General features: G+C 52.9%; 6 protein-coding genes across 6 annotated transcripts; 2 read left to right on the forward strand and 4 right to left on the reverse strand.

Moving 5' to 3' along the window:
• Positions 1 to 639: 639 nt before the first annotated feature.
• CH63R_05560 (Quinate permease) lies at positions 640 to 2,509 on the reverse strand (the record flags this gene model as incomplete). The annotated part of the gene is made up of 5 exons (XM_018300535.1): positions 640 to 1,014; positions 1,079 to 1,387; positions 1,445 to 1,846; positions 1,913 to 2,026; positions 2,087 to 2,509. The coding sequence occupies 5 exons, from the start codon at positions 2,507 to 2,509 to the stop codon at positions 640 to 642; spliced, it is 1,623 nt and encodes a 540-aa protein (XP_018158385.1).
• Positions 2,510 to 8,978: 6,469 nt separating this feature from the next.
• Positions 8,979 to 9,908, forward strand: CH63R_05561 (TRI15 protein; the record flags this gene model as incomplete). The annotated part of the gene is made up of 1 exon (XM_018300536.1): positions 8,979 to 9,908. One exon carries the CDS (start codon positions 8,979 to 8,981, stop codon positions 9,906 to 9,908), a length of 930 nt encoding a protein of 309 aa, XP_018158386.1.
• A 376-nt stretch (positions 9,909 to 10,284) lies between these two features.
• CH63R_05562 (uncharacterized protein) lies at positions 10,285 to 10,832 on the reverse strand (the record flags this gene model as incomplete). Its single annotated transcript, XM_018300537.1, has 2 exons — positions 10,285 to 10,699; positions 10,771 to 10,832. 2 exons carry the CDS (start codon positions 10,830 to 10,832, stop codon positions 10,285 to 10,287), a joined length of 477 nt encoding a protein of 158 aa, XP_018158387.1.
• Positions 10,833 to 12,653: 1,821 nt separating this feature from the next.
• Positions 12,654 to 13,775, reverse strand: CH63R_05563 (Coq5 family; the record flags this gene model as incomplete). Its single annotated transcript, XM_018300538.1, has 3 exons — positions 12,654 to 13,120; positions 13,205 to 13,292; positions 13,350 to 13,775. The coding sequence occupies 3 exons, from the start codon at positions 13,773 to 13,775 to the stop codon at positions 12,654 to 12,656; spliced, it is 981 nt and encodes a 326-aa protein (XP_018158388.1).
• Positions 13,776 to 16,827: 3,052 nt separating this feature from the next.
• Positions 16,828 to 18,090, reverse strand: CH63R_05564 (uncharacterized protein; the record flags this gene model as incomplete). Its single annotated transcript, XM_018300539.1, has 1 exon — positions 16,828 to 18,090. One exon carries the CDS (start codon positions 18,088 to 18,090, stop codon positions 16,828 to 16,830), a length of 1,263 nt encoding a protein of 420 aa, XP_018158389.1.
• Positions 18,091 to 20,850: 2,760 nt separating this feature from the next.
• CH63R_05565 (Map kinase kinase skh1 pek1) lies at positions 20,851 to 22,737 on the forward strand (the record flags this gene model as incomplete). The annotated part of the gene is made up of 1 exon (XM_018300540.1): positions 20,851 to 22,737. The coding sequence occupies one exon, from the start codon at positions 20,851 to 20,853 to the stop codon at positions 22,735 to 22,737; it is 1,887 nt and encodes a 628-aa protein (XP_018158390.1).
• Positions 22,738 to 23,229: the final 492 nt, after the last annotated feature.

A 23,229-nucleotide genomic window follows, 5' to 3' on the forward strand; every position in this document is an offset into this window, starting at 1 on the left:
CCACAAGAGAAGGGCATATCAACCTCCGGCTTCCTTTGATGCGAAATGTCGACAGAGAAAGACTCTGCAACAACAACAACAACAACAACAAAAAAGAAATGGATTGAAGACTTGGTCATGGCAGGAGTCTTGCCAGCTGCTTTGGGCCGGTTGGATGGCCGAGCAGTGTTACACTGCGTCTGCTTATCATTCAACATAAACAGCCAACTACGTCGTCAAGTGCATTAAACATCAAGCTTAGGGGAAGTAAGCCACTTACCATCAGTCAAAAGTTGAAGTACCGCATGAATGAAGTCACAAATACTAGTGGCGCAAACAAGCTGTTACGACTGAACGGAGGATGAACGAGGTCTGGACCCGGGTGGGGCCGGTGCTTGGCCGGTGCTTGGCTGCTGCTTGGCCGGCGCTTGGCCGGCTCTTTCGGTCATTCACAGCACACTACCGACCGGCAAAACTAATTGACAATGGCCAAAGCGTTCATATACAGATAAGATGGGCGGTGATTCTGCTTTCGTAATCCCCTGACCCGTTTAATGAGCGTCTCGATAATACTTTCCCAAAATCTTCACATTCCAACATCCAAGTCGAATGTCGCTTTTTTTTTTGATTGAGCCTATCTTCCTCTGCGATGAGATAAAACTAGCTAGAGTCCGTTTCCGTACCGGCTTTGACGCCACCGGTATGCTCTTTGTGAGTGGCGTCGCCCTTGGCGTCAGTCCGGAACTGAACCTCCTCGTCTCTAAGCTGGGCCATCAATGTCTCGTTCGCCCTCCACACTGGTTTGATCTCAAAAAGCCTATCAATCTTCTCAAGCGGGACTCCACTGGTCTCGGGAATGAGAAAGAAGGCGAAGAAGAAGGCCAGGAGTGACAGTGATGCGAAGAAGAAGTAGACGCCATAGCCCATGGCTTCGAACATCTGTTCCGTGAACCGCGAAACGAGAAAGTTGAACAGCCAGTTGCTAGCTGTTGTCGCACCTCCGGCAAGGGAGCGGAAGTTCGGGTCGAAGAATTCCTAGAAAGCAGGAGGATTAGACACAGAATTTGCGACAGCACGTCGAGGTAGCAAGAAGACCTACAGAGTTGATAACCCAAGGAGTACCGTTCCACGTCGGAGTGTAAACCGCCGTCCAGAGATAGAAGAAGACGATGGCTGCGTAACCGCTGCCTGTCAAGTGATCCTGGGGGTTCTTGGTCGGTTCAACGACGCATACATATGCGCCGATAACCCACATGCAGATCGATCCAGTTACTGCACCAATGAGCAAGAGTTTGCGTCTTCCAAGCTGATCGACGAGGAAAAGCAGCCACACGAAGGTCATGATGGCCTTGATGACACCGAAAATACCAGTCATCAGGTTGACGGTGTTCGAGTCGATTCCAATGCTCTGCACACACATTAGTGAACTTGCAACAGGTGAAAGTTGAGGTCGCTCGGTACTCACTGAGAAGATGGTCGGAGAGTAGTAGTTGATCGCGTTGATACCACTTCCGTTTTGCCAGAAGAACAGCATGCATCCTAGGAACAATCGCCACTGCAGTTTCGGGCGAGCAGCCAAGGCCTGGAATGGCTGCCAGAATCCGACACCGACAGTGGCCTTTTGCGTCTCATAGATCTTGTCGATGGCGGCAATCTCCTCTTGAATGTAGATATCGTTAGGTTCGAGCTGACGAATCCAGCACAGGTTCTCCATGGCTTCTTTGCGGTGGTCCTTGAGGAAAAGCCACCGGGGTGACTCCCGGATCCACATCGACCCGAGCAGAAGGAGGCCGGAGGGGATCAGCTGGACGGCGAAAGGAATGATCCATTGGGTGTGGCCTGAGGGTACGTGTGCTTCAACACCGTACTGAAAGTCGAGTTAGCAACAGGAACAAAGGACGAGCATCGGTGTGCCATCTTTACTACTACTCACGTTGATCCAGAAACCCACCATACCGCCTATCTGCCAACCAAGTTCGTACAAACCAACGAGACGGCCGCGAATCGCGGGCGGTGATAGTTCGGAAATGTAGATCGGGATGATGTTCTAGAGTTTCTAGTTAGCTCGGAACACCATGCTCAGTGGAATTGAAGAGCGACAACTTACCGACGCAACTCCCGTTCCCAAGCCTGAGAACACACGCCCAGCATAGAGAATTCCAAGCCCAAGACTACTGTTGGCGCCGCATGTCAGACCGGCGCCCAAAGAGAAGGTGGTGGCACCGATCGCTAAGCACCACTTGCGTCCGATGAAGTGGCTGAGGCAGTAGGTGAGCAAGGCGCCGAAGAAGGCGCCGGCCACGAAGAGGGAGACGATGTTCTCGCTGATCAGGTTTCGTTCCGTCGTCGACAACCTGTCGAGGCCGAATTCGCTCTTGAAGGAGTCGAGCGCGACGGTTGTCCCGATGAAGGCGCTCGTGTACCCGATCATGCAGGATCCGCAGGATGCGATGCACGCCAGGGCGTATATGCGCCAGTTGTAGACCGACGGCGGCGTCGGCCGTTCTTCGACGACTGCCAGAATCCCCATGGCCGCCTGATGTCGTGGCTTGTTGAGATGACGGGTGATGGTACAACGAGATGGGGAGCGAGGAAAGGGGATGAGACAGAAGTCAGCGGGGTGGGTTGACAGGATGCGAAAATTATGAGAAAAGTCAAGGCCACAGTCGTCCTCTAAAGTATTCGGCCCATCTCCATAGTCTGAATCTTCCACGCCCCATAGTCCGGAGTCAGCATGCTGGGGCTCGCGGGTTGAGAACTGGAGAACGGCTGCTGGCGTCTTGGGGTCGTTGGCGGTGATCGACCGAAAACCATGCCGGCAATAACGATGCGGCTCTTCGACATTCCCGCCGCGGTCCAATCATCCAAGGCGTTTCCTTGAAAAAATTCTGGGCACCCGCAGGGGACCCGACGAAGCCGAAACGCTTCTCGGGGATGCGTTTTCCCCCCCGTGGGAGCGCGTCCGCTTCAAGATTTTCCCCATGGAGATAAGGGATGCTCAACCCGGGGCGACGAATAGGCGTGAATACATATTACAGACGAAGACCCGATTCTTCTCCTCTTCTCCATTGTGGCATTGGGGGGTTTGTGGGTTAGTGAATGGCGACTTCGGACATCTTCCACACGGACCCCAGTCGCGGCTCGCTGCAGTGACGGCACACCCACTCGCTAGGTGTGGTAAACATTCACCCGGTGGGACAAAGAAGACCCTACTTACCCATGAATGACGGTTTGAGAAATTCTTAAGTCCTTGGTTTCTAAAGCCCGGAAAAGATGATTGTAATCTTGATGTGCGGCGGAGCACATTACGACGTCAACTTAGTATGAAAGTACACATATGACCAGGCCAATGTAGGAAAAGGGCTTCATGGCGACACCGAGCAATCAACAGATATTGCCGTTAAATTAGTAGTGGGAAAACCACGTTAGGTAGGCTGAATGAGTCAAAGACTCAGAGCGACTGACTGACTGGGTGGCGGGATGAACCGCCCTTTTCAAGACTTTCCCCATAGAGATAAGAGACACTCGGCCGGCGGTGACGAATAGGAAGTACCTACTGTTTGTACGGTGTGTTTGCCTGTGCTCTTCTTTGCATCCCTTTTCAGCTTCTCTCCCCTCCCCTCACACCGGCTTCTGTTCTGCCCCGACTTGTCACCACTTCCGCAGCCTCATCACTAATGTTGCCTCGAGACACGACCTGAATTCGGCCCGAATCAAATTGCCTACCGCTGCAAGCGGTCGCCACAGCCGGTCCCTACCGTTGTCAACAAACACCGATTACGGACCAATGCCCGCCACTTACAGCTGATTACTACTTACTGCCTGCTGGGTGACTGGAGCCCTGTCGCGGAAGGCAGCACCTGGGAGCTGGCGATGATTGATGTTGACAGACAGCAATCAGCGCCGTGACTCAGTGAACCCAGCGTGATTTTGCCAAGGGTGCACCATTCCTCGCCCAGCCATTACGGATTTATATGATATAATGTCATTCGCTGGAACATATGGATTTTTATTTTTTTTCAATGCTCCCCGCATGGGTTGCGGTCTTGGCAACCGTCATAACTAGGGTAATCCGACAACGGAGACCGGCCCGTGTTCTGCATTCCCGAGCCGTCCCGGCCAGCTTTTAACAAGCTTTCAAATACCCGTCCACCATGGGCATTTGGTAAATACTGCACAGGGGGATAGCTGTGGACATTGATCGATAAAGTTGTGGAAGCCGAGACTCACACATCTACACCAGTTTCTAGGCTGCTTTCTCGCTATGAGCAAGCTAGTTGCCCTATTCCTCACTCTTCAGCCCTACACAGGCCACAGCCCTGCCAATTATCTTGGCACCGAGCCCTGTTTCACTTGCATTTTGCTCCACGCTATATCATGCAGAGCCCTTATTGCCTCGATGTGACGACTCAGGGATCGATGTAATGTGCACTGCTGATGGAAATTAGCACGACATCAGGGTATGATCCGAGACTGCCCTGTTGTTCACTGTATTGTCCTAACTACCCTAATCACTCCAGCTAATAACTCAACTGCACAAAGAACAGGCTTATAACTGTTGTCTATTAAAACGACGCTGTTAATTCAAGTTCGGAATTACCATTCTATAAATCGTTTTGTGACAAAATCCTGACTCCCATGCTACAGATCGAAATCAGGAACTCCCGTCTCATAGCCTTCGAATACTGCCAGTCGTGATGCACAACTGGGCCATGTGCGAATACGTTATGACCGCCACAAAGATGTATAACCCATGACTCGTCGGCCGGAGTCTTGTACGACCCAAGATCGTACCATGCCTGAATTCTGATACCGAAAAGAATAACCCTGACTGAATAGTCCGTCTGGCAACGGGTAAAATAACCGGTGAAATCTTTTCCCTGGTGCTTCAAAGCAAATTTGATGTCGTCTTCGAAATCCCTCGGGCCGCTACGTGCCTTCTCACGACTGTTCAGATGCAAGTACAGCTCTGCACACAAATTGATCGAGTGTGGGCAAATAGACTGAAACTCAAGGACCCAAGCAGAGATTCCAGTGCTTTTGACCAAGTCCTGTTTCACGTGTATTGAGAACCTTTTGGTAACAATTCTCGGTGAGACGTGGAGATCTTCGCATAGAGATTTTGTATTGCTGGAACCCTTTTTGTCGGTGAATGGTGTCATTATGCTTTCAAGGTAGTCCTGATGGACAGTTTTGACTCGAGTGAATTTCAGTGCAAGTTGAATATGCCTCTCCCCTATTATATACGTATGCCCAAGCGTAGGATAGATCTCGTGTGGACAACCGTGATTGTGACATCTCCCGGGCAAGTCGTTTTTATCGATCTTGTGAAGTCTGCGGCAGGGCCCACAGACCAAGTGACTTAGCATACCAAAGGCAAGCCCAGTCTAAAACTCAAGTTGTTGAGGAGGGGAAAGCCTACTGGGATAAAGCTCCCAGTCCCTTTGCGTAACCCCCCGGAATGCTTGACAGGTTTGGCCAAGAGTAAAAAGATCGTGCAATTCAAGAAGATTGAGGATTTCGAAAATGATTTCACGTGGAAACTTCGGAAACAAAAAGGAGCGTTGGAGTCTTTCTCGCTCGAAATCGTCCGAGCACACGCTTCAGGAGCGAAGCCATCTTGGAGAAGTGCCTCATCGTGTACGTAGAGAACAGTGGCACCGTGTGACAATTGAGATGCGAATGAAGAGATAGCGCCATACCGCGAGTCTTGAATAGTGAGGTAGGTGGATGGTGACATTGAGTCTTCCTTAACGTTAAAGTCGTCTTATATCATGGCACTCTTGGGCAGGCCGAATGTTCTTTGGCATGTATGACTTTAATCAACCTTGCTGATAATGTGGCTGCAGTACCCTGTGAGTACGAGCTAAAATCAAGAATACGGCGATAACTAACCTAGATAGCTCAAAGGCCACCAGCATAATAATACAGACCGAGCGTGCAAATGGCACAGTGACTTTAACAATTCGACCTCATGACCAGCGACACTTTCATGACATTGGCCCGAAGTTGGAAACAGCAGACATTGCTTGGTCACTACGGATGGCATGATGATGCAAGACTGTGGCCGTTAGGCTATTTGGCCACAGGAATGAGCGGGCAAGGTCCCGTAGTTCTAGGTTCTTTGTCGAGGGTAAGAGCTCAGCACTTAGTAGCACTGTTGTTATCAAGCGAGCAGAGACTTGAGCGTTCCGACCTCGTTCCAAAGACATCCACGTTGAAGTGGCGCTGCCGCTCTCAAGAAAGTCGTCGATCCGCGACCGTTACGTTTGGTAAGTCAAACTACCCCCATTTCGGCACCCCCCCCATCTCGGCACCCCCAGCCCCACCAAGCTACACTAAAACCTACTACTTTCTATACATACTATATAACCCTACTTTTAAGACTAAGAATTATACTAAAATTATTTATAGTAATTAAGTACTATATATACTAAAATTTACTATTTTTATATATGTTTAGCTAATACTTACTATATACTAGTAGTTAGAAAGTAAAAGTAGTATTTTACTAGTAATATACTATATTTCTTTTTATAAGCTTTATAACTTAAATTTAAAGCTAAATAGTATATAATAACTACTATAAGTATTTATAGAGTACTACTATAGTTATATAAGGTTTAATTTAATATTACTTACTTAATAGCTTTTTTATAGCTATTTATAAATTTTCCTTACTAAATTAATATAAGTAGAAAACTAACTTCTTTATTTTAAGCTTATTAATAGTAGTATACTATATTGCTCTATATTATAATACTAATTATATAGAAATATACTATAATAAGTAGTTTTTATATTTTAATATAATTTCTTTAAATTATAAAAGATGTTTTAAAAAATATTAAGGTTTACTAGTAAAATACTAGTAGATACTAACATTAGTATTTATAGTATAATTAGTATATAGTAGATAGAAATAATAGCATATTTACTTTTTAAAGATACTATATTACATACTATTTACTTAAATATATAATTTTATATTAAATATAATAAGTAGATTTATAGTTATAAGGGTGCTAGAAAGTAGTAGGTTTTGGTGTAGCTTGGTGGGGCTGGGGGTGCCGAGATGGGGGGGGTGCCGAAATGGGGGTAGTTTGACTTACAGAAAACATCAGTCCGCCTGATTGAAATCGTGGAAGGTGATGTGCTTATCCTACCACGACAGAATCGTCTGTACTTTCAGCATGTCGTCCGATCTGGCCTTTCACAGTAAGTCTGAAGCCATATGGATAGAAGTTTTGACAGTCTCCATCTTAATATGCGGTAGGCAACGATGAAAGCCACTAGAGAGAGCATCGAAGCGTTGAACGATGTGAGAGGCAGGGATACTACTGGAAGATTGCCGCAGACTGATGCAGAGAATTTAAACTGTGGAAGCGAACACGGTGTTTGAGGCAAAGAATTGCGGCACCGGCTACGCCTCCTGCGGCAAGGCCGGCACCAACGGCGACGCAGGCAGCCGATGCGCGCTGGAGTGCACCTATTTGGGAGGTCCTACCTCGCTGTGCAGTTGTCAGTGTCCTAAGGGTTTCTACGTGGATACCTGCATCAGCTCATCCGCGCACGATGGTCGTACCAAGTGCTAAGAACTTTGCTTGGTATGTGTTAGTCCCTGCCATCGCACAAAATCAAGTGGCTATAGCTAACGTCTTTCTGTAAAGACTACAACTTTGGTTCAGACTCGGCTCTAGTATTAGTAAATCAGGGCGGTGTTGTGTCACTATCGAGTAGTGTTATGGTTTCCATTCAAAGGCCTTCTTTTCTCTTGAGGTAGAATAGATGAATTGCAGAACCTTGCATTACACAACATCTTGCAGTGTTCCCTATCCCTCTACTGCTATCATCATTCTCTTTGCCCTAGATATAAGTATTGCCATAGAGTCGACTTGTAGGAGTCTAAGATCCTTTCTTTGAGTCCGTCGACAGGCCGAAGATGAAGACGTTTATGGTATGTGTGCCCATCTAAAAAACTTACTTACAGAGAATCACGCGGATCATGCATCTGCACGACCTTTTAGCAAGTTGTCGCTCAGAATCTGATTAAACAAACACCTTATCCTCCTAGGTAGCTTGTGTATGTCGTCATCAGGCGCATTGGCTTGGGAACTCGGCCAAGAGCCCACCATTAGACGGCAGTCTCTTCATCTGCGTCCTGAGCTCCCAGGCGCGCGCGGTGGTTGGTTTTGTCGTTGCCGCCAAGCCTACAGTTGCTTGCTAGCACTGCACACATGCCATGCAGTCATACCCTGGTTCGGAATGGGTTGGTCTCTCGGGACCGCAGTGATGCCAAGGCCGGGCTTAGCCGTCCGTCGATCTGGAGCAAGGACATGGCCATCAACATTAGCAACTCGTCCTTGGGTGTAGACCAAGCTCGGGTCTAGCTTGTCGGCATGCGTGTGTTCAATGAGATCTACTCCAATTTTGATGCACATTCACGGGCTTCTATTGTCCGCTGACAGTTTGGGAATGTCGACAAATTGCGGCATCCGGCATCGACATGGATGGCACTGCCCGTTCGTGATGGTGATGCCGGCTGTGCTGCGTCGAGGCGGTTTCATTGTTCACTATGAATCATACTTGATCACCTACATTTCATTGGCTGATTAGCAGCCACAATGGGTATTTAGTGGCAGCTTTCCTGATTAGCGCTCCGTTCTAGCTCTAAATGGACTAGCATAGTTGGTCTGACCCCCCAGCTCGAGCCTGTAGCTTGACAGCCATGTTCCGGAGAGCCTTCAGACGCTTGCATCGCCTTGCATCGTCCAACTCAACCTCCTGATTGAACTCTCTATATAACACAGATCGAGAGAAGTTCAGCTCGATTCATTTCCTCCAACTCAATCCAAACCAATCTTCAATAACAACATCCACATCTGAGCACCTTCACAAGCTCACAACACCCAAGCTTCACTCAACTAAGACAACCCACCACCTCCAAGCCACCTTACATGCTGGTGACAACAACAACTGCAACAACAGTCACAACTGCAATGAGTCTTTCACCAAGCCCGGAAACCACCTCTATACCCACATCCTCCAAGGAGTCAATCGACTCTCCCAACATGGCGATGCAGCCATTCACACCAGGGCAATGTCTCTTCTGCCCCAAACCCTCACCAAGCTTCGCCGACAGCGTGATACACATGCAAAAGTCACACGGCCTATTCATCCCGCATCAGCAACACCTGGTAGTCGACCTCGAGACCCTGTTCAAGTACCTTCATCTCGTCATCTTCGGGTACCGGGAATGCATTCATTGCGGGACGGAAAGAACCACCGTCCAGGCCGTACAACAGCACATGACCGGCAAGGGCCACTGCAGATTCGATGTATCAGAACGAGACTCCGAGTTTTCTGAGTTTTACGACTTCTCCGAACCAGAAGATGAAGCCGGAAGTGATGCCGAGAGCGACGGCGACGACACGGGTCCGGAAGAGACGGTGCCATACCCAGGCCGAAAGCCAGTCATGGCCGACGAGGACTCGATCCGTTTACCGTCGGGTAAAATCATATCGAGACAGTCAACAGCGCAAGCAGGGCCTTCTTTCACGCAGTTACGCCGCCGAAACCGGAACGCCGCTTTACAACTAGAACACACCATGGCGGAGGCCGCCGATGAGGAGGGATCCGGCAGAGAGGGGCCCGACTCGGACACTCCCGACACACGGCTGTTGTCAAGGAGAGAGAGGCGAGAGAGGGCGACGATGACGTATCAGATGGCCAACATGAGCGCCAACGACCGGAACAGCTTGATGCACCTGCCCGCGGCTGAGCAGCGGTCGTTACTAGCGGCTCAGCACAGGAACGCGGAAAAGGTGCAGAAGGAGGAGAAGAGGAGGCAGAGCAAGGTGGACCGCAAGGGGAACAAGAATCTGTATGCTTATTGGCACACGGAAACACCTGTATACCAGTGTGGCTAGATACATTGAATGTCTCATCTTGGTCAACAAAAAGTCCTCGAACGGTTCTGAAATGTGAACACAATCGCCGTGACAACCCTTTTCAGTGGATAGGGGCAACTGCAGCACCCGAACGCTTTTGTCAGTATGATTGAGATCCAAAAGGTTGACACATATCCTTTGCAATTGGATATGTAAATTGGCGCGTGGTAGATTGCTGGTTCGTCAACGACCATTACTGGATCCTGTTCTCTGTTGTTTTGTCTTATTCATGATTGTCGAAATCAGCACGCCAACAGACAGATCCAATATACGCCATTGAACACATGATGTCACTCTGCTCCGAACGAATCATGGGTAAATATTGGTTATTCAACAATCCCTAAGAACTCTCAAACTAATCCAGCCTGGCCCACCATAGTTCTCCGCGGTTCGACCCATCTCTCTGCGACGTAATGCGCAGCAGTTTCCCATCTTCGAAAGTCGTGTAGTTCCGCCTGTGAACAGCCCCGACCATGGCGGGGACGTTGGCTACTGTCAGAGGGCCATGGAGAACCTGGCCGTTCGTTGCAGACGCGGGGATGTCGGTACTGATCTGGAACGGCCCTGCGTATCCAATGCTGTGTTTCCCAACCAGGGCCCAGTCCGCATCCGACTGGCCGTCTTCGAAAGGGAATGTGAGGTTCGCCGGCCGGTGTTCGGGGTCTGTGGACGTGAGTGTGGCCGACATGAACCCGGTCTTGCTGTATGTGAGGATGCCGACGGGGTTGGAGCCGTAGGTTCGGTCTTCTACGGGCACTCCATCGCGAGTACTGCGAGGGTTCAACTTTCAGCAAGGCACGTCTAAAGCAGGAGGAAGTGGCTCGAGGGACGGGTAGCCTACGCTGATGTGTTGAGGAGGGTGTATGTCCCTGCGAGTGCGGCGAAGATGTCTGAAGGCTGCATATCTGCTGGTGATGGACGTCTTTTCCAATTTTGGACCGTACGGGGAACTAGCGGACGTGTCTTTGCTGTGGCCTTTGACGAGAACGTGGGAGGACAGCCATTCTTAAGACGCCGGTACGTCTTGAGAACGACTGTAGTCCGCCCCTTTGGAGAAGTCAACAGAGTCCCAAACAGGTCGGTCTATCCGCGCGGTTAAGCAATGCATGGGTGGTGGTTAACGTTAAAGGGGCTGACATCCCGACGGTCACTTGGGTCCAAGGGTGCCCGGGCGTGATGCACCTTGGGACTGCTCCGGCAGCATGGCTTCGAAAGTGGATCGCGTTCGCCAAGCACTCGAACGTATGAGGGAATCGCCGGGGCCGTTCCTCGTCTGGAACGCTTGATGTGGCCCTGCCTCGACCGGCCCCCTGACGCGTGTCCCTTGATCGAGGCCTACGCGTGGTAGATTACACGGTCGAGGAGCTGACTCGTTCGCATACCAAAAACAGGCCTTCCACCGAGATAAGTGACGCGCAATACCGCGGTTGCGACTCGACTGGTAAGCTCAACTCCTGAACCAGAACAGCGAAGAACAGTAGAGACGATAGTATAGTCTTACCCAAGATCCGTCGTGTCTTGGCTCTCCAAGGTTGACGTAAGCTTCACATATGGAGACTATGGGAAACACAGGTGATTAAACTGGGGATCTTCTTCTTGGCAAAACGAACGGGTGGCCGGAAGGTTGTGGGGGATATGACGCGGGGGAACCCGTCCGTCTTATCCCCACCTGTGTTCCAGCTGTACTCGTGTTCCCAGAAGACTGTCAAAGTAGACGAGGCCTTCGGCGACACTTTATGAACCCGGCATCCCTCCCGTCCGCTCTGGGCTCATGACGGGTGTCCAAGAAGGTTCTAGGCCGCCGCCACCCTGGCTGCTTCGGGGGAACCTTTAAATAGGAAGGTGGCTTGCCATTCACAAACAGCATATTTCCAACCCTGGAAATCAGGGGACCAATACACTGGCCCGCCGGTCCAGACCGTCAAGGACAGCAGCGCCAGCGTTGCACATTGCGGAGAGGCCGAGCTCGCAGCCTCCCCCAGCAGAGCGTTGCTTCGTAAGCCGAAAGACAAAACTGCACACCCTGGGCATGATTAATCAGCTTGTCGTCTGATCCTAAGGTCACAGCCCAGATCACGAGTGGACTTGAAACAACAATGGTTGTGTGTTTACTTGCTTGGTGGTGCTCCCGCTTGAACTTTTCCGATTTGAACAACTTCAAGAGCTGAACATTGCACTGTGAGGTAGCGGTACTCAAACAGAACAGCTAGACGTCGTGAGTCTTGCTTACTTTTTTTTTCCTTCTTCTTTTTTTTACTTTCTTAGCCAGGCGCAAAAGCTTACTATCGATGTAAGCTTTTGAGAGGATGGCGTCTGGAGAAACTTGCAACGGGCCGTATTTCAGGTGAAAGTCAGAGAGCACAAGGAAATGAAGAATGCTGCAGGCTAAATTCGTACAAATTTCATACTGTTGTGTTGAGAAATAAAGACTGTCATGTTTTGAATTGTTCAAACAGCGGCTGTGATACTCGCACCCGATCCGTCCATCCGAAGTTACGAGCTGGACGTAGGCTGATCTCATGGGGTCGTCTCAAACCCGCTAGAAACCCGCATCAGGGTGTGGTTCATCTTGAGGAACTAGACCACCGAAAATCAACAGCCTCCAATAAATCGTCCAAAATTTTTTACTCTCATCCAAACAGGCGATGACCAACAAGGTCACAAAAATCAAGCCCACCCCACGGGGGAAATCTCAAAACTTCCCAACAACACCACCCCGCAAACTCATTTCAGCGGCTTACTGCCACTGGCAACAACAGTGGATCTCTCAAACCCGAACGGCCCTCCATGATACTTCTTCCGCAGATACCCGGTGAAAGTCTCCGCCAGCCGGGGGCTCAGCTTCTCCTTCTGCTCCTTGGACCAGTACTTCTCCATCGTGCCGAAGTGGAGACCCTGGTAGACGGCGCAGAACTGCTCGGCGCTCTCGAAGGAGACGGGGTCGGGGAGGGTATCCGACCGGATGTCCACGAAGCCCGTGGCGTTATACATGGCGGCTGTGAAGTAATCGCTGTCCCACGGGCCGGGCGCCCAGAGCCGGGTGAGTTGAGTGGATTCCCGCGGCCACGGGACGGGCTTCTGGTTGGGCAGGCTGAGGTCCGCGACGGCCTCGCAGGTCGCGGCGACCCATCCCTCGACGGCCCATGTCGAGGTCGCGACGCGGCCGCCCGGCTTCAGTATGCGGAGTAGTTCTTTGTCACACACCAAGTCAGCTCTGGTCCTGTTTCAAGAGTCTCTAGTCAGGGAAAGGAGAGGGTGGAGGGGGGGCAGGTTACCGGAGAGACCCGTGTAAGGCTCGGCAACGGCCATGAGAGCCATGCCAACAACGATGAAATCGAAACTGTTCGACTCAAAAGGGAGGCACTAGGGATGAGGTGTTAGCACCAATCTCACAGATCGGAAAGGACGGAAGGCTCTCACGGCAATATCAGCCTGGACGACCTTGGAATCAACCCAGCCATCCGCTTGGATCCGATATTTGACATACTCCAGCTGCGCCGCGCTGGAATCCGAGCACGTCAACTTAACCATCCCCTTGTCTGCCATGCCCGCTCTCTTCAACATCGTCTGGATCTGGGCGGAGACCACGCCGGCCCCGCAGCACATGTCCAAGACCTCGATGGGCCGCTCGAGCGAGGCCATCGCCTCCTCGGTCAGGCCGCAGGCGTCGAGCAGCGGCGGGACGAGCGGGGCGTTGACATGCTCCGTGTTCCTGTAGATCTTCCCTACCTCTGGGTTTCTCCAGAGGTTGGTGTGGTTGGCCTTGTCCGCCGCCGGGTTCAGGCCCGGGGGGTTCAAGTAGAGCCTGGAGTGGCTGGTGGTCTCGGAGGCGGTCTGGGTTTGCATTGTGAGAGTGAGAGGCGTGTTTGTTGATCGTATCAATTGGATGTAATATTCTTCTTGAACTGGCTTGGTAAAGTTAAGTAAGAAGGCTTGATCAACCAGCCGACGTCGTTTTGGTTGCGAGACCACAGCATTTATAGAAGCACGTTGAGCTGAGATAGCAGCTGTGGCGAAGAAAATGCAAGTAGACCATGGACTCGGTGGTTGAAAACGCCGAGTCCGAAACCATGATCCTCAACTACGAAAGCGTTAAGCTCATCAGTGACCTAGGAGGAGCCAATCCCGTCGGGCTTTTCGGGCTGGGCCGCGTCTCACGACTCTACCCGAATAGGAAATCGATTCTTGAATCTTAAAGACTGCGGTATATTGTCAAAAACTGAATGAAAATGAAGAATTCAGTTGATTCTGAATTTGTGTGCAAGTACTCCCAGGGGACTGGAATGATATCAAAGCAGTATCCCGCGGATCACGGCATAAGTAGTGACGGTTGGTTGAACTCAAAAGTCTAATGAGTTCTCAACGAGCTGTGATCCCGATTGAGGTTAAACTCACCCTTCATCCCATCAACTGCCACCACACTTTGAAAGCCCTTGCCCGACAAATGGACCAGCAATTGCTCCGCACTGGAACAAGTACACAACACGACATCGGTTCCACTTCCATCTTCGTACCTTCGAACTCTTCCGACTGGCCCCCCCCCGTCTTGCACTGGGTTTTTTTTTTTGGATTGTTGTGGCAGTTGATGGGATAGTCCCCTTGCGGACTACCGCCATAAAACATGGCGAGGGAATGCGGCTCCCTGGAGCGAGAGCAGCTTTGTATTTTGGATACTTTGTACACTGCACAGAAAGTTATCTCGTTTTCGACAAAACGCAGAGCTTGTTCTTAACACTTCCTGCCCTAGCCCTCGCAAGTGAATGCGGACAGGTTTGCCTTGAAAAGAGAAGTCTAAAAAACAAACTTCGATGAAAACCATTTGGAGTTGGCTTGTTGTGACGTGTGTGAGAGTGAGGGGTCGCTCGCCTGCCGAGGAACAATCTTGCAGTGGGACCAAAAAGGATAATCAATCCAAACAATCAGAGCGCCTATCACAGGTTTGATGGGAAACCTGGCAGTGATCACTGCAGAGCCTGTTGAAGTACACCAGCCACTCACAGGGCCGTCCTGAGTGTGGCTGCTGATTATGTCTGTGTGCCGGTTTGTAACTTAGCCTCCCCATAATAGGATCCCACCCTCCCCCCTTCCCCCCTAACAGTACTATACCTAACGAGGAAAGGATTCCTACCCTTTAGGGGGGGTAGGCTGAGCTTGCAGGTACATCAGGGCACATTTCTTACAAGTATCATCGTATAGGATGCATTGCAGGTCCTGTGGTGGGGGATAAATTGAGGTAATTGCCGGTCTGAGTATCTGTTGGCAACACCGTTTCGCGTCTGAGAACCTTAGACCAACACTGCCAAACCTACAAGATGAAGCTTGGCTGGGCGATGACGGGATGCGCCATTGAGAACGGGGACACAAAATCATCAAACGCTTCTCCGTAAAGTCCGACGGATAACCAGCGGGCTCGCCGTCTGCTTCATCCCATCATCAGCCCTCGGTGATGGTGACAGAAAATCATCAACCGCTTCTCTGCAAAGTCCGACGGATGACCTGCGGGCTCGCGGTCCGCTTCGTCCCGTCATCAGCCCTTGAACCGTTCATCGGGCCCTACACTACTTGGGCCTACGTTCACAACAAGGCTCTTCGGCAAGCTGTCGAACCGAACATGGCCAGATTTGGGGGCAGGCGTTTCACGATGGGAATCGCCTCCAGTCGTTCAACCTCGAAACTACAACGGCTCTCTCGTCACATCCCTGCGATCGGGAAAAAGCCTCACAAAACCAAAGGCCGAGTGTCCCGCCTTGCTCATGATGTGTCCCGATGGCCAATGGCATGTAAAAGGGCTAAGGCGACCCAAGCAATAGCCGTGCTTGTGCTTAAACTTTGAAAGGAAAAGGTCGTCACTTTGCGCTTAACCGCCTAGCCCGCGCAACCCACAATCGCTATCGGATGGTACATCTGCGGTCTTCATCCTCGCCGGATTGAGATGTTTCTGCGCGAAAACAGAACCTACGTTGGCGCACGTACTCGAAATACACCAGCTGCGGGCCGTGACACTGTCCCTTGGAGATAGAGAGTGTGGAAAGACACGGATAGCAGGATTCATAGCACAGGATCAGAGAAAATATACTCAGGCTGCACACCCGCCAGTCAACGATTCGACAAGGGCTGAGCTACTCAGTCTAACCCTGCGCAATACCAGGCCTGAAGTGAAAACTTACAGCACAACCATAAACGGTACTGTGTACGCAGCGGCCCATGAGAGAAGCAGGCGGTCATGTCATGGCGGTAACAGACAAATGGCAAGGGAGGCAGCGAGGCTCTGTAAATAGCCTCAAGCGAAGAACTGATGACAAAATCCAAATGAAAAAACCTACCATCGCCGACCACATGGCCCACTCCGTAGACCAAAATAGAAGCAACAAGAACGACTGTCTCCCCTTTCCCACCGACGTCATACCCTGGGAAGGGTGAGCGGAAAGAGGTGATGGACACTAGTCGGCGTGGTAGGTCACTCGACACCACCGACACCCGGGCAGGATACAAGCAAGCCCACCTGACGCGGTCAGACGGGGCGACTTACCGAGAAACCGACCATCACGACACCGAGATCACGTTACGGGCGAATGCCAAACGGATCAGATAAACGGTACGAAATCGATGCGATCGGTATCCGCGTGTCGTCTTCTTCTCGAACATTGGCACCCTGGAAAAACGTCAGCGTTTCAAAAAGTGGCCATGCTTACTTTCGAGTCATATCCATCACGGTACAAGAAGCGCGTCTGGAGACCTCCCGACAAGGAACAGAGGAACGGGATGATCGCTTTACAGACTGGGGCTTGGCTTGTGGTCATGGATTAGAGGAAAAAACTGGGTAGACGGGTTAGAACTCATGATACAGTTGTATGTACACTTGATGGACATATATACAGCGCCCGCCCTGCATTGCATGCTAGTCCAGTCCCCTCCTGCGCTCCCTGGCCGCCAAGGCCCGCACGCGTGCGGCGTCGGGCTGCGGCTTCTGTATACGACACGCTGCTTCATCGGGACTCCTCCTACTCATGGTACTGCTGCTGATGCTACTCTTCGCGGGGCTGGCGTCGCGACGGCGGAGGTGGGGTATCTTTGGTGAGGATGCGCGAAAGGATGGGGGTATCGAACGAAATGAAGATTTGCTGTCAAGGTAAGACGCCGGTGCCGAAGTTATTGTTGTTGTTATTTCCTGTTTAGGGGTTGGGGTTTCTGAAGACTCCATCACGTCATCAAAAAGGTCGAAGGGAAGCTGGGTCGTGGGAAACTCGTCTTCGCAATCGTCATCCTCGGTGGCGCTTTCGGTGTATTCGTTAGGTTGCTCCTCGTCCACGGTAGATTCGCGCGTCAGATGATGCTCGTCCAGATCTGACACCGACGTCGTCAGGGAATCTGGATCTTCGGACTGCGAGGTGTCTTCTTCCTCTTCGTCCTCGTCGTCTTCAAGACACTGAAGACGCCGCCCTTGGAACCGGCCGGATTCGGAACCAGAGAATGATAAGGTCCGCGCAGGGGTCAGGGTGTGGAGTATGTAGTCGCGCTCGTGATCAATGGGCGACGACGTAGATGTGTCGGACTGCATCGTCATGGAGCGAGGAGAAGGGGGGAGCTCCGTGGTGATGGCGGAGGAAGATATGGAGGTCGAGATATGTAAAGGTTCATGCGTCATAATGGGCTTTTCGTCATCATCGTTAAAGAAACAGGGACCGTCGACATCGTCGAGGCTGCTCAGATTCGTGCTCGCGGTGCGGGAGCTGCAGCGATCGCTGAAGGAGGTGCCGCTCAACGAGGTCGCGTAGTAGCCTTGAGTGCAGGAGTAGTCGTCGGGCAGATAGCTCGAGAACAGTCGCACGAGAGAGTCGAGCGAGCGTGTCCGGAAGAGCTGCAGAGCGTAGGACCACTGGCCGGTGCCGACCAGCTTGGGGTTGGCGATGATCTCGACAGCAGCGAGATCGAGCGACGCGTTGAGTTCCTTGAGACGCTGTTCCTTGCGGTCGGCCATCATACGGTGGAACTCGTCGGCAGTATCGGCGATGCGGGAGATCTCGTAGACGTCGTGATGAAAGGCTTCGGGGTCCTGAATGTTGGACGGGATGGTATTGTATTCATCCTGCAGTTTGGTGGAGAGGTCGTCCCTCTTCATCCCAAACTTCCAGAACGGCCAAGAGCAGCCCGGCTCGTCCATGTTAAGGAGCCGGATCAGTGGTGAGGAGGAAGCCTGAGCGAGGAGCGAGTCGACGGGGGCGTAGAGAGAGGATCGGTTAGGGGGTTCGAGGAGGGCGGAGGGAGACGGATGAGAGAAAGGGAGACGCTGTGGGGTGAGGCCCCTTGGCTTCGGATCGTAGGTTCGCAGAAAGTGTGGGCTGGTGGTGACGACATGGGAGGCATTTAGATGAACAGACCGCTGAGGGTATCCATTGCTGCGAAAAGTTATTCAGTGAAGGGCGAAGAACGCGTAGGGTGGAAGGTTTGAAGGGCTCGATGGTGATGACAATGGACAGTTTCAGGGCGTGGAGACACCGAGGAGCGCGGGAATGAGTTGGTCGGGGGGGCGCCGGGTCGCAATGTGGTGAATGCCAGAGACGGACGAACATCAGGCCGACTCAAAACATCGCGAAAAGTCACGTGCAGTCGGAGACAACTGGTGAAATGACGGGAACGAGCAGGGGGGGAAGGGAGAGCGGGCTGCTGGGGGCCGCTACTCAGCGCTAGCGCCTGATGCACCCCCTGCGGATGCCGATGGATCCCTGCTGAAGTCGACGAAATCGGGACACGAGGACCAGGCTGGCCTGGCATGTTCGGGCTCCGCCACCGTAGCGAGCCAATGGGAAGTGACTCAAGGATGCAGGGTGGCGTGGCGACGGCTATGAAAGCCAATAGGAATGCTGGCTAAGGCTGCACGGTGTCACAGCGTCCCCACCCACTGCAAGCCACGAGACGAAAATATTTGATCCGGGCGCAGATACCTGTAAGTCACAGGCGGGCAGGCGCAGGCAGGCGCTCATGGCCACCGTGTGTTGTTGGGCTTTTCAAGTTTGGGTTGTGGAAAAATGGAAAGAAAGGTTGTTCGATAGGATATGGAAGAAAGGAGGATGACGAGAAGTGGCTCAGTCATCAAGCGCCTCGCTTCGTAGGCCAATCACCATACTACTTACCACGCTGCTTGCTGAAGTGTACGTCGCAACGGCACGAATGGGGCTTTCAGAGCCTGCTCGCTCATTCACGCTCACTCGAGGCACATTTCGACTCATCAGAATTCACCCAATGCCGTTCCGTTCGTTTGCCCCCTCATCACCCGGTATCGAGTGCATCAGGCAGGTTGTGAGACCGGCAGTCAGTCTCCATGACACCCAAACATCGACCTCCCGAAGAACAAGTCTCGCTCATAAGAGATCTCGTCCGCACCTGTCCCAGTCACGGACGGGCCGCTGTCTCTTGTGTCCCGGTTTCTCTCCTCATCGACCCCTCTAACGCATAAAGACACCACAGTCAAGTGACTTTGTCCCGTTCGCGAAATTGCGTCAAGTCGGGTCAACTGTAGGGGACCGGTTGGCACTGCAAGACATCCCCTTGGGCTCTCTCCCTGTCATGGTCACGGTCATGGTCATGATCCTGATACCTCGACGCTGGTGGCCGTTGGACAGAGGCGTTGCTGTGGCTGGACCGCCGTCATACACGTTCCCCCGTTCTGGCTTTGGGGACGGACGACAGCCTGGTGGATGGACGTTCTTAACCAGCAGCAAGTCCATGTCACTCTCTACGGAACGTGTGCTGGGATGGTACTTTTGACTCCTCTCACTGACCAGACCAGGAGAGGGAGGGGGGGCTGATGCAGTGGGAGATCTCAAATGAGAATGATCTCCTCTCCACCCAACGATCGCCATGCTCGGATTGGAAACCCTGCAGAATTCAGCTCAATATTCCAGTTGGTTTTCCTTTCCCCTCTCTTGAGTCCTTCTCCAAAACCCCCCCAAAGGCGAATCGGCCCCAGGTTTGGCCGTGGCTTTCGACAGGGTTCGATGACTCTTTTACCCTCTTCTCGGGCTGATATGCGCTCTCACCCTCCCCTTGTCGGTTTTGGTACAGATACTGGCATACTGCTGCTACTGTGCTGACCCGGCTGCTGAGCATCGAACCGTAGCGTAGTTAACCCCCTCCCTCCCTCTCTGCTCTGGGTGTTCCCCGTTGGCCGACAAACCGACAGAACCAAAACTACTTGAGGCTGAGACTCCGTCAGCAGGCCCTCTCATAAGGTCCCAAGGTCCCTCCCCGCCCCCCGTCCATGTCAGCTCGATCCCCGTTCCCTCCCCGTTCCCTCCCCGTTTCTCCCGCTCCCGTCGCCTGGTTCCCAGTTGGCCCATTTGGCTGCTGCTCATCTGTCCATCTGTTCATCTGACATCCAGTCGAATCTCAGTCGACCTGCCCTCTCTCACTCTCACTCCCCCACATCTATACAACAATCCGATTGTTGGCTGCTTTGCCCTGGAGGCTCATTAATGTCGTGTTGTTCCTGCATCTGTGCCTCGCAGACATTGTTTCTCTTGTTCCTCTCCCCTTTCCACTCTCACACCTCGGCCGAGATACGTAGGCACACTGCAAACTGAACCCTGCCTGCCCCTCACAACGAAGCTCCTCACGCCCGCCTTGCCCTATCCATCTATCTGCCTGCCGCCTTGTCTGCCTAGCTGCTACCTCGGGGACAGACGACCTCTCATATCCCGTCTTACGTATTCAACCCCAACCTATCTTGGCTGAATCTTACCCACCTCTCCTGCAACTACAACCTCTCTACGGATACCCTTCCCCTCAAACACTTCATCGTCCGTCCGAGGGGTGCCTAGAGTCCCTTAAATCTGAGCCTTATCCCGTCTTTCCGCAACCGCATTCCCTGCCGCGCATGGGCCACGCCGGCTAGGCCAACATCGTCAATCCCTTCCTTTGCCTGATGGGAGACCGCCGCGTCCGCGGCTCGGAGGAGCCGTCGGAGGAAAAGACGGAACCATTCTCACAGACTGAAATCGACGCGCGCATGAGGAGCATCCGCGTTGAGGAGTCCTTCGACCTCGTCCAGGCCGATCCTGTGCCGCTCGACAAGCTGCGCGTCGAGGAGCACCACCACAAGCAGGGCATCCGCATCCTCGTCCGACCCCTCACCCGGAGCCGCTCCGTGAGCCCGGGCAACTACAACTGCCAGTGGCTCGCCCTCCGCGCCGAGGTCGCCTCCGAGAAGGACCCCCAGCACAAGGTGCTCGCCGTTTCCCAAACGTCCCGGGACATCAAGTTCTCCGTGCGCATCCCTCCGGAGCGCCTCGACGACAACACCCCGCGCCCGCCCCTGTGGTGCGAGCTCTACTACGACCCGGCCAGCGACAATCAGATCCTGCTGAACCGCTCCGAGGTGCCCATCTCATTAACGAGGATCTCCGACGGCCCTGCCTCCAGCGTCAGTTGGGCCGTCAACCCGGGAACCCCAAAGGCCCTGTCGCCGGGCACATGGCGCATCAACGTGCGCGACATCGAAGTTCTCGACTTTAGGATCTTGGAGAAGCGGCCCGCCTTCTTCAAGCTCGCCGAGCCCGCCGTCAAAGACGAGGCCCCTTCCAACTCGGATGCGGACGCTATCAACGCTTCCGGCAAGCGGTCTTTCACCGCCGAGCACGAGGGCTCGCGATCAGAAAAGAAGGCTCGCACCACGGACGAGGTCGGCATGGATGCGAAGAAGGACAAGGAAGACGGCGTCATCATGTTCCTCCGACCGGCAGCCGAGCCCCTCGTGTTCCCCCTCCCGACCGAGGCTAAGAGCAGAGACGTAGTGCCGACCAACGGCCACGCGCTGCTCGACATGCAACGCGAAGAGGCTGTGGTGATCCCCGGCGGGTGCGAGATCGACGAGTACACGGTCACAAAGCGTGACCAGATCGCGTCGACGACGCTCTCGTCCGTCTTTATCGCCGAGCACTCCAACGTGCCCGACGGCATCGTCACGGTCAAGGTGCTCAAGACGCGGTCTGCCAACCCCAACGGCAAGCCGCAGGACAACGAGCGCAACGTAATCCGGCAGGCCGACATGTGGCTGCGCGAGTACCAGAGCCAGGACGACCTGCGCCACCACTCCATCGTCAAGCTTTACGGCGGCGACGCGCGCTACCTCTCGCTCTACATGGAGCACGTCGACGCCAAGGACCTCTCGGCCAAGGGCGTGTGGCGCTCGCAAGTCGACCACGGCTTCCTCGGCGACCGCTCCGACGCCTTCGCCATCTTGCGCGACATCAGCGGCGCCCTGAACTACCTGCACGGCAAGTCCCTTGTGCACAACGACATCAAGCCCGCCAACATCCTCTACTCGCCCGCCCGCGGCGCCGTGCTCTGCGACTTTGGCCTGTCGACGCACACGAGCGGGCCCGTCACGACGGGCGGCACCCCCTACTACATCCCGCCCGAGTTCATCGGCAAGAAGCTGCGCGGCCCGCCGTCGGACGTCTGGGCCCTCGGCGTCACCATGCTATACGTTCTCGGCAAGATCCCCTTCCCGGATGCGCGCTCGCGCAAGGCCGCCAACAAGCCGGCGCTGTACTGGATGATCGCCGACGTCAACCGCCCGCCTGCGCAGCCGCAGCCGCACCGGCCGGGCCAGCCGTGCAGCCACGCCGTCGACCTGATGTATGTCTGGCTGAGCGAGGTGGCCGTCGCGAGGGAGAAGCTGTACCCGCGCGACAAGCTCGAGCGGCTCGTGTCGGACATGCTCATCGCCGTGCCGAGCCAGCGCATCACGATGGCGCGGGTCGTGAGGGAGATGTATCTCCTGGAGCAGCAGGCCCTCGCCAAGAGGTGATTCTGATGTGATTGTTTTACTTTTTATTTTGGACTTTTGCTTTGCATGAAAGCTAACGCACGCGTATCGGATTATACGTTAATGGCTCTGTTTTGCTTTTTGTCGAGATATAAAGGTCGCTGGCTTGCAGCGACTCGAGCGAGACGGGATGATGTTACTGCGAGAGATACCACTTTGATGTTGTTGAGAAGAAGACTATGAATTTTCCGAGCATGATAAACTTGAGTACGTTTTGGACATCTGCATTTGTTTTGTTGTCGCATCTCACACATATACGAACACACACTGAGCACAGCATTGAGATGCAATCTGGTGGTTTTCTTTCCTTTTCCTTTTGACTCATGTTTGCATCCAGGGGATGAGCGGACTGGTTGGTATCAAAGCATTCCATGTACATTAGAAGGGACACGCACACACATACGCAAGCATACAAACGCGCACCGACGCATTTCTCATGCTGTACTTCCGCTCCCCGTTATATCGTGACGTTCG

Source organism: Colletotrichum higginsianum, chromosome 4 (assembly GCF_001672515.1).
Source record: "Colletotrichum higginsianum IMI 349063 chromosome 4, whole genome shotgun sequence".
Taxonomy (NCBI): Eukaryota; Fungi; Ascomycota; class Sordariomycetes; order Glomerellales; family Glomerellaceae; genus Colletotrichum; species Colletotrichum higginsianum.